Here is a 13260-nt window from a genome sequence, read left to right as displayed (position 1 = left end):
AATGAGCCTGAACACCTGACAACGTTCACTGTGAGCAACAGAGCAACTCCCATGGCATCTACGCTCAACTGACTTCTCTTCAGTCCAACACTCTTCACCACTCTAACCTCTCCTTCCCCAGCCCTGTTGCTCTGTTCCTGGTGAGCACGGAGTAGATGCTCTGGGCAACGAGACATCTTGAACAAACATTGTGTAGTTAAAGCACAGATGTGTACTGAATGGTGAAAGGAAGAAACGGGACATCATCTGAAAAGACAGGCCATATGCTCAATTTATCCCTGACAAGCCAGGAGGTGGCACACAGGACCCTGCACATCTCTGGGACAGCAACTTGCCATAAGAGGGCCCCCGGCCACCAGGATTTACCTGCTCTTGGCTCCCACCCAGCACCCCACAGCCACAGCTTACTTTTAAAATAGTTTATTTCTGGTTTTAAAATATACATCAGTTTGAAAATCTCAGAAAAAACACATTAGTTGCAGATGAACAGGCTGGACTTGGGACACTGAAAAGTGCCACCTCTTCCCCTCCCCCAAAAGCCAGTACTGCCAGACACAAGAAGGAGGGCAAAGGCCTGATGCCCCATGGACACAGCCTTGGAGCAGGTTGCTCCTTCTCTTCTGGCTGCACAACATTCCCCTCACCATTTCTCTCGTGGGCTCTGTTGCTGCCTGGTCACATCCAAAAGAAATGGCACCTCAGGACCATGGCCTGGACTGGGCCTATGGGCATTCCTTTGCTTCTAGCCTGTTGTGATCAAAGGCAAAAGGAAGATTAGCTTTTGCCTTATAGGGACCAGCACACCAACTGCTTCTACAATCAGGTGGTTTTCATTTTGGTCTGAACTGCTCAGGACAGCAATTGCAGGGCAACCAGGGACCTTTGGGTTGAGGCAGGAGGGGAAGCACCTCTTGCAGAGAAGTGGAGGTGATCAGACCCACCTACACTAACCAGCTCAAGGACTAGACAGCCCAGGCCAGCCCCAGCCAACCGCCATTGCTCCCGGCATGCACTTGCAGCTCAAAGCTAGGTCATGACACACAAGTGAGGCCACCATGCAACCCAGGAGGCTTGGAGTCAAGCTGTGCTGACAAGGTAGAGTCTGGGCCTAGGAGCCCAATCAAGAGGAGAGGCCCTGTGGCTGGGGCACGAAGATGGGGTGGGAGGAAGCAGCAGCTTGGACCTCAGCACTGCAAGGAGGCTACAGGAGAGAGAGGAGCTGGGCTTGGCTGGGCAGGGCCCTCCCCCACACAGAGGATTAGTACCTTGCAGGTTGAGGAGAGGCTCCCACCATTAGCACCAATTTGTTAGGGCAGCTGCTGAAATATTGAGTCCCACCCCAGCTCCACGCTGAGCTGAGTGGCCAGGAACAAGGCAAGTGCACAGGCAGCTGCTGTGACCAGAGTGCCCAAACCTACCCACACAGGAAGCAGGCCATGGGCTGGGCCAAGCCGCAAGGAGAGGGAACAACTTCCCTTTCACAGGCCCTGCAACCTCCAAGCTGGAGCTGAGAGCAAAGCTTCGGCCTTGGCTGCCACCAGCTACAAACGGAGGGGCTTAGGGAGGGACGTTGCCCCAGGGCAGCATCTCTTGCTGGGTGTTTGAATGGGAGCTTCCTTCCTGCAGAGAGAGGCTGCGCCCTCCATACATAGCGAAGCACAGAGCAGCAGCTCGCTCTCACTGAAGGAGGACGCTACAGCTCCAGCTTCAAACCCACCACGGCCAAGGGAAGGGGGTCCCCCGGCCCAAGGGAGCAGCACAGGGACCAAGCCAGTGTGCTGAGTTACACCTTCAGGGTGGAGAGGTAAAAATCCAGATAGGCAAGGGCAGGTTAGGAAGCTAGTAACTGGACCCTGGGGCTCTCTCTCACAAATAAAATTTCTACACTCCCGACCTCTCCCTTTCCCCACCCCAGGGACATGGAACACAAACACTGAAAAGGAAAACCGTACCAACACTGAACACAAGGAAAATCAAACATACAACTCCAGCCTCCCCAGTGGGGAGGCCTTGGAAGGGCACCAGAGCCAGCCCGGGACCCAGCCAGAGGAAGGGGTGCACGTGCACAGGGGCCTTCCCAAAGGGCCACTGCTGAGCCATGAGGTACCGTGTCTGCATACAGCAGTGATAAGCCCTGCTCCTCAACAGGTCTCCCTCTCTCCCCAGAGCCCTTGCTGGGGCCCTGCCCAGAGACGGCTTACTATGGTCTTTCATTTATTGCTCTCCTGGAGTAAAATCCTGCCCTGGAGTCCATATGGCTCTGCTGGAGTAAAGAGGCCAGGATGGGAAGGGGGAGCTGGTGGCTCCTATAGCACGACCTCACACCACACCTCTGGGCAGATAATGGATTGGCTGTCAGCTGCTTTGCTCTTTTATGCAGGAAGAGGAAAACAAAACATTTTAAAAGCAAAGGCCTGGAAAGGAGAAAAATGAGAGGAAGACCCAGATGCGGAGAATAAGCACTAGCCAAACACAAGCCAGGCCAGTGCAACAGCACCCAGAGATGGAGACAAAAACACACAATCCAACCCACAGCATAGAAACCACCATCATGGGAACACTGCAGGCCAGCCTCGCTGAGCAACTGCCGGGGCAGCTATGGCCCAGCTCCATGGCAGAGGGAAATGGGGCTCTCCCAGGGCATTGCCTCTGCATGAGCCACGTGTTGGGCCTGGCCCATGAGCTAAGCAGCAGGGATCTGCAGAGGAAGCTTTAAGGGAGAGCCAGCCACGACTGCTGGCTGGTTTCCACAGAGATCAACATGGCAGCAGGGAGGAAACAAAAAATAGCAAAACAACAGTCCCCAACTCAATGCTTCTGACCCACAGCAGGGGGCCAGCCAGCAAGGAGTACCCACCCCCAGGGCAGTCCTCATGTCCCATGCAGCCTGCAGGGGCTCATGGGGATCAGACAAGACCAGGACAAAGAGTTTCTATTTGTTGGCACAAGTTGAAAGGTAGGAACAGAGCAGCCATGGGCACCAGCACAAGTGCGCCCAGGGCCATGGGCATCAGCGTGAAAATGAAGGCCTGGGCATGGGCACCAGGGCAAGGTTGTGAGCATGAGTGTGAAGGAGGCACCGGCCCCAGGGTGAGTAAGGGCATGGGCACCACGGCGGGGCTGTAAGATGGAGTGGGAGGGCAGGCCCCAGATGAGTGGCGAGCACAGGCATGGGCATGCATGCCAGGGCGAGCGAGGCCCCAAGTCTGTGTTCTAGTGTGGTGGGTGCGGAATGCTGCCAAGAACCTGGCGCTTCCAGGTATCAAAACCAGAATAAATATAAGGTGGGAGGGGAGCCTGCAGCCCCCTGGGCCATGTGTGGTGCCATGAGCGGTGAGGCAGCTACAGCACTGTCCTGGGGTGCTGCTCCCTGCCCAGCCTCAGTTGAGCAGGTTGCCCTGCTCCTGGGCCTGTGTCAGGCTGTCCTTGCGATGGAGATGGTGGACACCCATCCTCTTAGGGCTGCGGTGTGGCCGTCCTGAGGGAGGCTTGCTCCTGCATTCCCCGCTCTCCTCCGGGGCTCCCCCCGGGCTGCTCTCCTTGCTTGCTTGCAGCAGCATTTCCCTCTCCTCAGCTGGGCTCCCAGGTGAGCCCAGGTCTACGTAGTCCTTGTGCTTCTCTGGTGAGGGGCTGCTAGGCTCAGTGGTGCCCCCGCCACTGCCCTGGAGCAGCTTCCGGGCTTCATCCTGGGAGAAGTCCATGCCATAATCGGAGGAGAAATGGCTCCTGCGGGCTCGGGACTCTGTGCTGTCGGTGTCTACGCTCGAGTCCCGGCTCACAGTCCAGCTGCAGCTCTGTGCAGATTCCTCGCCATCCGAGTAGGCCGAGGCCGCCCTGCCCAGCTCCTGCATGGAGCGGCTGAACCGCTTCTGGAGCTCCGGGGCCATGTCACAGCTGAAGGAGGTGCGGCTCACCAGCACCTGCTCCGAAGTGGGCGGCGCCTTGTCCACAAACATCCGCTGCCAGTTGGCCAGGAGGTCCTCCTCCGAGCTGGCCGAGCTGGCGAAGGCGCTGGGGATCTGGGGTGGGCTGCTGAAAGGGCTGCTCTGCGAGGAGCCGTGTGCTCGAGCCGCCTTGGGAGACGGCTGGTAGGAGCAACTGGAGGCTGAGTGGTGGCCCTCTGAGACAGGGCTGTTAGGGAGTGTCCGGTGCCGGTCATTGCTCTCGTCCTCGCCCTGCACCAGGCTTAGGGAGATGGCCTGCCGTGTGGCATAGGTGCAGTTGGGCAGGGGGCTGTTCTTTGGGATCCTCACCTTGTCCTCAGAGAACTCAATCACCTTACGCCCTGGGAACATAGGGTGGGGAGGGGAGGGCGTGGGATAGGGACTCAGCTTCTCGAAGGCAGGCACCTCCTCTGCCAGGCTCTCCACACTGCTCTGCGGCTTGCAGCCCCCATTCTGCTGCTTCCCCCCTTCCCCTCTCTCCTTCCCAGGCAGCCCCGGGCTGGGGCAGGCGTCCAGCAGAGCTCCACTCATGTCCACGTGCACAAAGACATCCTCAGCCATGGGACAGCTGCCACTGCTGGACTTGGCAGAGTTCAGGACCAGTGACTCGGGCTTCTCCAGGACTCTGGCAATCACTGAGGTGGGCACGACGTCAGATGGGGCCAGGGTATGTGCAGCCTCCTGCCCAGGGCCTGGGGACTCTTGGGTGCTGCGCAGGTGCTTATTGACCATGTCCTGCAGCTCATAGGGAAGCTAAGGAGAAAGCGAGAGGGCATTAAGCAGGGGCTGAAACAGCCCCTCAGGGCCTCAGCAGAGCCAGGAGAGGCTGGGACAGTCACAAGCAGCACTTGGGAGACTGCAATACACTGCCTGCTCCACCCAGCCCTAGCAAACACCCCACACACTTGCCTACCCCTAACATATTCACCTGCTCCCCACCACCTGGGCAGGGCCCAGCCACTGACATACATGCTGCCCTCCCCACCCTCAAAACAGGCCTGCCCCACAGGAGGAGTTAGCAGAGCTTTCCCAGCTCTAACTTCCGGCTGCAGGATGCTGCTGCTCTCAGAGCACACAGGAGCCTGCCCCAAGCCTGACCAAGGTCCCCATTTGGGAGAGGGAGTAAGGGAAGCCTGCTCATGGGCCTCAGGCCCATAGCTTATGAGAGCGGAGATGAGGCCTAGCTGGTGAGTGCTAGGCAAAGGGGCTATTGATCAGTGGAAAATCAGTTGGTGATTGCGTAGAAGTGACTGAACAGCCCCCACTGTCAGGATCTACAGCTCCCAGGAAGCACACAGTAATTACAGCCCCACTGCCTTGGCAGCCTGCCCTAGGATCAGTATTGGTGACTGTCCTAGCACTTGCTGACTCCCCTGCCTGGTCCAGCTGCCTCACTGAGGCATTAGCAGCTGTGGCAGAGCCTTGGTGACCCCCACACCTCACTGAGGGTTTAGCTGCTGGTTCAGAGCTTTCAATACCAGAATAGTAACACTCAGGGCATGCCAAACATTTCACTGCACACTGGAGGCAGCCCCCTTGGGTCCCGAGTAAACTGGCTGCAGGACTGGGGTGAGCACAGACCTGCCATGGCCAGCCAGGCAAGCAGATCGATTCCACCTTGCCTGTTAAATACCATGCAGCTCTTTGGCCACACAAGCACCATGGTGAAAGATTAGGGTTGGGCTTTGTGGACCCCCCCCCCCCTTGAAACCCCCAGGGACCCAAGCCATGGCACAGGCTGCTGCAAGAGGGATCCTGCAGTCAGACAAGTGGGCCCAGGGCACACAGAGTGGGAATGGTGAGTGCAAAGCAGAAGGTCCTTGCACAGCTGCATTTTGCCTCAGTGGCATCCGAGTGTGGTCGAGCCCTCTGGAGGCAGAATTCAAAGCTCCTGTGAGGGGAGACAGCTGGGAGAGATGAAGGTTATCCCAGCAGTAACTGATACAGTGACCTCAGGAGCGCTAATTTGAGACATGCTTGGGGGACGACATACCAGTCATGAGCTCACTCACAAAAGACAAGCACCAGGATTGGACGTGCAGGGCACTGGGAGGGCCCTCTAAGGGGCTGGGGTGCAAGGAGCCCACGTGACAAAGCTTTATGGAGAGGTGATGAGAATCCTGGGGCTGGGGCCAGATCCCGTTCCAGGGGGAACAAGAAATGCCAATACAAACATGGGCTCCTCCCTCACCCACAGGGATGGGACATTCCCAGCCTAGTGCTGCACCCAAAGCCTTGCCCTCCCTGATGCCCTGCCTGTCAGCAGATCCGTGAGCCCCCAGAGGTGGTAAGCATACCTGAACCTGGCACAAGTAGCTGCGTCCAGGAGCCAGACCAGCTGCATTCAGGTTCACTTGGCCCCTCAGTAGGCAGGACGAGCCTTGCACGTGGCCAGGTGCAAAGGGTGAAAAGACAAAAGGGACAGCGAGAGGCATGCTCCTCTACCAGCTGCCTTCAGGCACCCGACAGGCTATCGGATTCAAGGCTATTGTGCTGTAGACATCACTCGCTCCCTTGGAAAGGCAACTCAAGGCTCTTTTTATAACAGCCCCCGACTGAGATGTGAAATGGAGCCAGCCTGAAAGAGGAGCCAGCAGAGACCTTGCACAGAGGGCCGGGAGCGCCTTGCACCTTTGACTGATGCTCAGGGAAGCAGGGGTCGGTGGAACACAAGGCAGCTCCCCCTACCTGCAGAGGAGAGTGACCAGGTGTGGAATAAGGGCTGGGAACAGAGCAGCTGTGAGCCCCTCACACACCCTGCAGCAGAGCTGCTACTCACATCAGCAAACTTGTGGTTCCTGAAGTGGGACTTGTTGCACTTGAGCAGCTGCACTGCGAGGTTACAGTCCTGCCGATAGCGCTCCTGCCAAGAGAGCACACGGGGATGGGAGTCATGCTGGCCTCATCTGGTCCACACACACACACACGCTCCAGCTCCAGCTCCAGCAGGCACCTCACTCACATGGGGGAGGGAAGGTCAGCCATCCCACACCAGGAGGCTCCCACCATTCCCCTGGGGAGGCTCCTTCGCAGGCCAGTACTTCTCTGCCACTCAGCTAACAAACGCCTCTCCATTCCAGCCCCTCCCTCCAAGTTTACACTGAGTCTGTAACAAGATTCTCCCACTCTTGGGCCCGACACCCCTCAGATATCTGAGGATCTGTACTCTCCTCCACCACAAGGTGCTGTCAGCCAAACTGGAGAGTTCAGTGCCTAAACAGGCCCTCACAGCCCTTCTCTGAACTCCTGCCAGTGTTAACAAGGTGCCCAGAATCAAGTACAAGATCTCAGGCACTGTGGCACCAAAGCTGCATGGAGGGACCATCCCTCTCCCGGCTCTGGGCTGCTCAGCCTTTAGTTTTGCAGCCCAAACTCAGGTGGGTCTTTTTTGTTGCCACTTCACACGGCAAGCCCAGATCTCATTTGCTTTCTGCTCAACTGCTAGGACTCAAATCAAAAGTCATGCTGCTATTTCCTGCTTCCCCTCTCTATTATTTATCTGTCCTCACTGGCGCCCTCAGCTCCCCACAATTTCAGCCATGACTGCCATTGACCTCCGTGACATTTTCTGTCCTCGGGTTGGAGCTCCCAGCCCTGGCGGGTGGGCAGCAGTACCCCACACAGCTGCCCAATCTTGGTGGGACCTCTGCGGGCAACCGGCGGGCAGACCCCAAGCAGCAGTCCAGATGCGGCAGGCAGTTGGGACTCCCCACAGCTGCGGCCAGCAGCTGCAGGACCCTGCAGCTACCAGCCCCTGGAGCAGGGGGACCCCGGAGTTCTCACACACCACAGTAGTGGGGGACCTGAGAGCCCCAGAAGCAGTGGGTATTGAACCCACCTATCTCTTTTGTCAGGGATATTTTTAGTGAAAGTTGGGACAGGTCACAGGTTGCCGTGAATTTTTGTTTATTTCCCATGACCCGTCCATGACTTTTACTAAAAATATCCGTTACAAAAACTTAGCTTTAGCCATGATGAATGTCAGCCATGTGCTGCTTGCCCCTCCCTTTTCATTAGTAAGGAAGTTATAAACCAGACCTTATATTAATCAGCCATGAAACTTCTACCACGCATTTCCCCACGTTGAGCAGACAGGCTGTGGACTGGACACTTACATTGAGCTCCTCAAGTTTATTGATGGTAGTTTTGGCATCTAGCAGCTTGTTAGTGAGCTCCACAATCTCCCAGTCCAGGGTCTTCCGGTCCATCTCTGCCTTTTTTATCTGGGGCACAGGAACACAAGATGTAAATCTCACCAGAACAGGCTGGCCTGGCCTCTTACCCCACCTAGCCCCCTGCATAATACACAAATACATTCAGCTTGGAAATAAAACCTTCCAGACAGACAGGTAACAGCCCCAGCTCTTCACAGAGGGAGGGTCTCTGATAGCACATAAAGCCAGCCACCTTATGCTAGCTGCTCAGAATTCTTGCCATGTTTGTTAGTTACTGAAGTGAGGTGAGTTTGATCCTTTGCAGCCCAGTTGCTCTTCCTACCCTTCCTGCAGTGGTAGCATGCAGAGACTGAACTCCCTCTCAGCATTACAGTCACAAGTGGACTGCACTGGCACTGGGGAAGAAGCTTGCACTGGTGCTTCTCTAGAGATACACAAAGGATTCAGTCCCTGCCAATCCAACACCTTTCACCAGCAGCATAGATCACTGTTTGTGACATCCAATCCTCTCCACCATGGCAACAGGAAGCTGTCGCTCAGAGAAGCATTGGAGTCAATGACAGATATAGCAGAAGTTGACTCAGCATCAAGAAGGCTCTGCTTTTGCATAAGAGCTTAGGGAAGACTCCGGGGCTTGCCCTGGTGTGAAAGGACCTGTCTGTGCAGTTTCATCTCAGTTAATTTTTGTTCCCAAAGGGGAACATTTCCTCACTAGATTCCCCATGGGTTCCTGCTCAGGGGAAACAGATATGAACGCTAATAGGAGTGAGGGGGCAACAGCTCAGAGCTCCTGATCCAGCTCCTGTACGTGTCCCAAGTCCTCAGGGCCACAAAAGCCCCGGAATCTGCTCTCAGCCTATGACTAACAGAGCCCACTTGTGGACCAGTAGGGGTAGCAGGGCCCAGAGCAACAGGCAGTGACGCATGCAGGAACAGGGCATTTCCGAAACATGGATTGACTTTTTGGCAACTGCATAAATAATAACCCCAAAAGCTCTTAGTGCCAAGGGCGAGAACCGACCCTGCATTCTCTATTATGGGCAGGTGACTGATGATGACTAGAACAAGCATCTGTTTACTTACAGTACGGGCGGGCCAAATGGGTTCACAGATGCCCACACCCATAACACAGTATTGCAGCCTGTGGGCACTATGCTTCCTAGCAGGCAATGCTCCACTTGAATCAGAAGCAAATGCTCACATTCGGCTGGAGCACTGTGTGCTAGGACCAGTCGTCTCTGCAGACAGCTGTTTTGTTCAGTAGAGGTGGAGCCCTTGGCTTGACGAGGTTTGGGGCCCCTCAGTCGAGGATGGTGCAAGTGGGCCAAGTAATGTGTGACTGACAATGAAAATGACAGGCTGAGACATGTGAAGAGGAGAAAGAAAAAAACCACACAAACGAAAAGACGCAACTGCAAAAATCCAGCTTTGGCTGAGAGAGGCCTGAGAGGTGAGTGCGCCCAGAATGTGCCAGCGGCAGCATGGGGAGGAGAGAGAGAGGGAGGGAGAGAAAAGAAACAGCCATGAGTGTTATGAATGCACACAATACACACACACATGCTGGCTCCGCTCCAACAGCCCCAGTCCCCCGGGGAGTGATCCCCTGGAGTCTGCAGGGAGCAACACATCCCTGGCACCTTTCAAAGAGATTGATGCAACATGACAATTACATTGTGGGGAAACCAAGCTCTGGTGCATGATAAAAGTGGGGGCTCAGCAAGTACCCAGTTCAGGACAACAGGCTAGGCCTGAGAAAGATCATGACCAGAACCTCCCCCATGAGCTGCTGTAATGCCTGCCCTGTAAGCCAGGGTCCCTTCCCTCTGTCCCAACACACCAGATTCCCCCACTTCCTCTCCCCAGGGGCTCAGCAGGTCAGTTACCAGGGTATGCAGCTTCTCCTCCAGGTCCTGATTGGTTCTCTGTGAAGCAGTGTAGCTGTTCTGTAACCTAAACAGAGGCACAAATGTCCAAGTGAAAAGGAATCCAGGCCATCAACTCAAGTCCTCGATAGCCTGGAAGGCGAGAACCGCCCCTCACACATCAGGAAAGACTGCTTGCTACAGAGCATACCAACATGTTAACTCTTTGCCCCGATTCTCTCTCTTGGAGGCTGTAATCCCTTCAGTTCTCAGGCTAGACTGGATCAGTATTTGGATGGGACACCTCCAAGGGAAAAAACAGGCTGTTGCAGGAAGTGGTGTGGGCACTCTATAATACTTAAATGTGGTGGTAGGGAGTGCTGTTCTAACTAAGGTGCTGCCTTTTCAGGCGAGACATAAAACAGAGAACCCAGCCAACTATAGCCACTGATTTCCCTTTGCATTTGTCAGGGTATTAACCCCCAAATCCTGACTAAATTCCAGCTCAGACAATTTCATTCTGCCTCTGTACTATTCAAACTGATAAAGAATTCTCCATTTCCTGCCTTAAACTGCTGGGTAGCATTGCTGTGCTCCTCCCCAGAGGCGGTTGCAATGTGTGCTGAGCTTTATCTGCAACTCTCCTAATCTCCCCATACCACATGCCTAAGGTTAACACAACACAGGCTCAGCCCTCTCCAGACAGCCAAGCGAGTCCCTAAGCAGAGGTACCCTGTCTCCCCACAGCCACATCCTCTCCTCTGGTGTTTGCCATACCTACGGAATTTGTCCTTGAATTTCTCCAGCTCTTCACGGTTCTGGCCCAGTTCCAGCTCCAGATAGTCCTGGCCAGACTCCAGTTCCCTCTCCATCGCCTCCATCTTGTTAGTGACATAGGCCAGCCGCCGGCGCAGCTCCTCGTTCTCATGCTGCAGCAGCCTGAGGCAAACAGAGCAACAACACACAATTCAATAAGCAATGGGGGCTGCAGTCCTCAGTGCAGACACCTAGCATCTAAGCTCACTTCAGGGCCCTGAGAAGCAGAGACCCAATATACACACCATTGATGCTCCCAGGTGGTTCTGGTGGCACCATCCAAACAGGTGCTAATGGACCCCATCCCCTTTCCAGCTTAGCTGTTGGGGAGCATGTGGGCATTTCACACACAGACCTCCCCTGTGAATGGAAGCGATTCTTTAGGATCAGATCTCATCCCTCCTCACACCCACAACAGAACGGCATGAGGAGTCTGATGGCATCTGAAAGGTGGCTGTGTGCATACACTGCCCCCGGAGGACTCAGTTGTTCATCTGGACTGCCAACTATTGTTCTAAGCCCCAGGACAAGGACTTTGGGAGGAGGCTCTGCAGGTCAAGAATATGGGGCATTGGCAGAGCTGGGGGGAGCAGAACTGGACTAATGGGGGGACGCTGAAGAGGACAGGAGTGAGATGCATGGACAGAGTTTGGGGGCAGTTGCAGAGCCCTTCCTGCCTTAGGTTGCTGTTGCTCATGCCGGGGGTTTTGTTTTTTTATGAGCAGTCAGGGCCTGTAGCAATAAACTAAACTGGCAGGAAGGTCAAATGCAGCAAGAGGCATGCATCTCTTCTCAGCTGAGGAGATGAGAAATTCAAGCCCTTGCTTCCTGGCAACACAAGTTGCTCTCGACTCTTGGAACAGGGGCAAAGAAGCATAAGCAGCCCTGCTATCCATGTCACCAGCTCCCGCTCAGGTTGCAGCATTTGGATAAAGTCCACTAGCCAAATGGGCTGCACAGCTTAGGTGTCCCTCCCTGGAAAATGAAACCCATTCAATAATTTATCCCAGCCCATATTGCAGGAGTTGGAAGTGAAAGAGGCATCACAAATCCCCAGCACCAACCAAAGCCCTACCCTACAGATGCAGTAAAGCAGGAGTCCCTGCAATTGCTGGGCCAGCAAGTGCAGCTGGCGTGGGGAGCTTGGGCTGTAGAGGGAGGCATGGCAGCATATGCATTATGGGGAGATGATGTGGCAGCCTCCAGCAGGCCCCATTATAACACTAAGTGCTGTGTTCCCCTCAAACAAAGAGACTCACTCCTACATGTGCGCTTTCACTGTGCTCAGCTGTTCAGAGAAACCTAGAAAAATACAGCCTCTCTCTAGCTGTGTCAGTTTGTTCTTCACTTGGGATTTTGAAGGGAGTGAGATCTTCAGAGCTGCCTCCTACTAAGTTTGTCTGTGCAAAAAGTTTTCATTCACAGTCAGCAGGGGGAGCTCACACACTACAGTGGGTCACACCAAAATGGTATACTTTTGGCACCTTAGAGACTAACATAAGCTGTAGCTCACAAAAGCTTATGCTCTAATAAATTTGTTAGTCTCTCAGGTGCCACAAGTACTCCTTTTCTTTTTACCAAAATGGTAGCGCTTTGAGTTTTTCTCCCTTTGATGATGAAGAATAGATGTTTAGAATCAGGAGTGTTTGTCCTTCCACCTCAAACTGTAACAGCATTCAAGGGACCCTGAGATGGGTCTCCTAAAGGCATCCCATCTGCACAGCAGCTCTGCAACTGTCCTTTCAGGGAATACAGAGAACCACAGCAAAACTTAGCAAGTGGGAGCAGAACAGAGAGACACTTGCCCCAGTCTCTCCAAATGGGCCTAGCTTCTCAACAGAAGGGAAACCCACCATGTAGATTCAAAGGAAGCTGGACAATGGGAGGTGGGAATCAGCACACACACAGCTGCAGTGAGATTGGAGCATGAGTAGGGAACAGGACACTTACTTCATCCTTTCTGCATCCGTCAAGGGCTCCTGTGGTGAGAAGAAAACAGCTGTAAGAACTTCTCAAAATAGGTGTCAGACTCAAGCAAGTACCAAAGGGCAAGACTGAGAGGTGAACTCCTCCCACCTCCTTGACAGCTCTGGGCAGGCCATGTCATGCATAGCTAGCACTCTACATGCACTGCTTCTCAAAACTAGTCAATATCAAGACAGACTACATGGTTTATTTCAGGGTCAGCAGTAGTCTGGGTTAAACCAGAGACTTTCACAGAGAGCCTGCAACTTCCTTCCCCCTGTGCTACAAGTTCAGGGACCCCGCAGTCATCACCCCACAGCTGCTGCCTCAATATTCAGCAGCCCCACTATGTCTGGGTGGTTAGGATGGGAGTCTCGTGCACCTGCATACACAAACCTATAAACCCTTCACTGTGGTGGTAGCAGTAGCTGGAGATAATGAAAGAACTGCTCTAAGTGGCTGAGGAGCTGGGAAGCACCTTTTCCATTTGCTTCACCC

At 54.5% G+C, this 13260-nt stretch overlaps 1 protein-coding gene across 14 annotated transcripts in view; it reads right to left on the bottom strand.

Annotated features, from left to right (window-relative positions):
- Positions 1-404: 404 nt before the first annotated feature.
- The window catches only part of TJAP1 (tight junction associated protein 1), a 55119-nt gene continuing 42263 nt past the window's right edge, over positions 405-13260 (bottom strand). For 9 of the 14 annotated variants that reach the window (XM_043511554.1, XM_043511553.1, XM_043511557.1 and 6 more), the window contains 7 exons: positions 12748-12776; positions 10759-10920; positions 10003-10069; positions 9533-9562; positions 8060-8167; positions 6724-6807; positions 405-4697 (listed from right to left, as the gene is read on the bottom strand). In XM_043511554.1, the coding sequence (XP_043367489.1) occupies positions 3381-4697; positions 6724-6807; positions 8060-8167; positions 9533-9562; positions 10003-10069; positions 10759-10920; positions 12748-12776 (1797 nt within the window). In that variant the 3' untranslated portion in view covers positions 405-3380. The remainder of the gene's footprint in view (positions 4698-6723; positions 6808-8059; positions 8168-9532; positions 9563-10002; positions 10070-10758; positions 10921-12747; positions 12777-13260) is intronic. The other 5 variants (XM_043511562.1, XM_043511551.1, XM_043511561.1 and 2 more) reach the window with 1 other exon arrangement.

The sequence above is a fragment of the Dermochelys coriacea genome, chromosome 3, assembly GCF_009764565.3.
Source record: "Dermochelys coriacea isolate rDerCor1 chromosome 3, rDerCor1.pri.v4, whole genome shotgun sequence".
NCBI lineage: Eukaryota > Metazoa > Chordata > Testudines > Dermochelyidae > Dermochelys > Dermochelys coriacea.
This window is presented reverse-complemented; position numbering and strand designations above follow the sequence as displayed.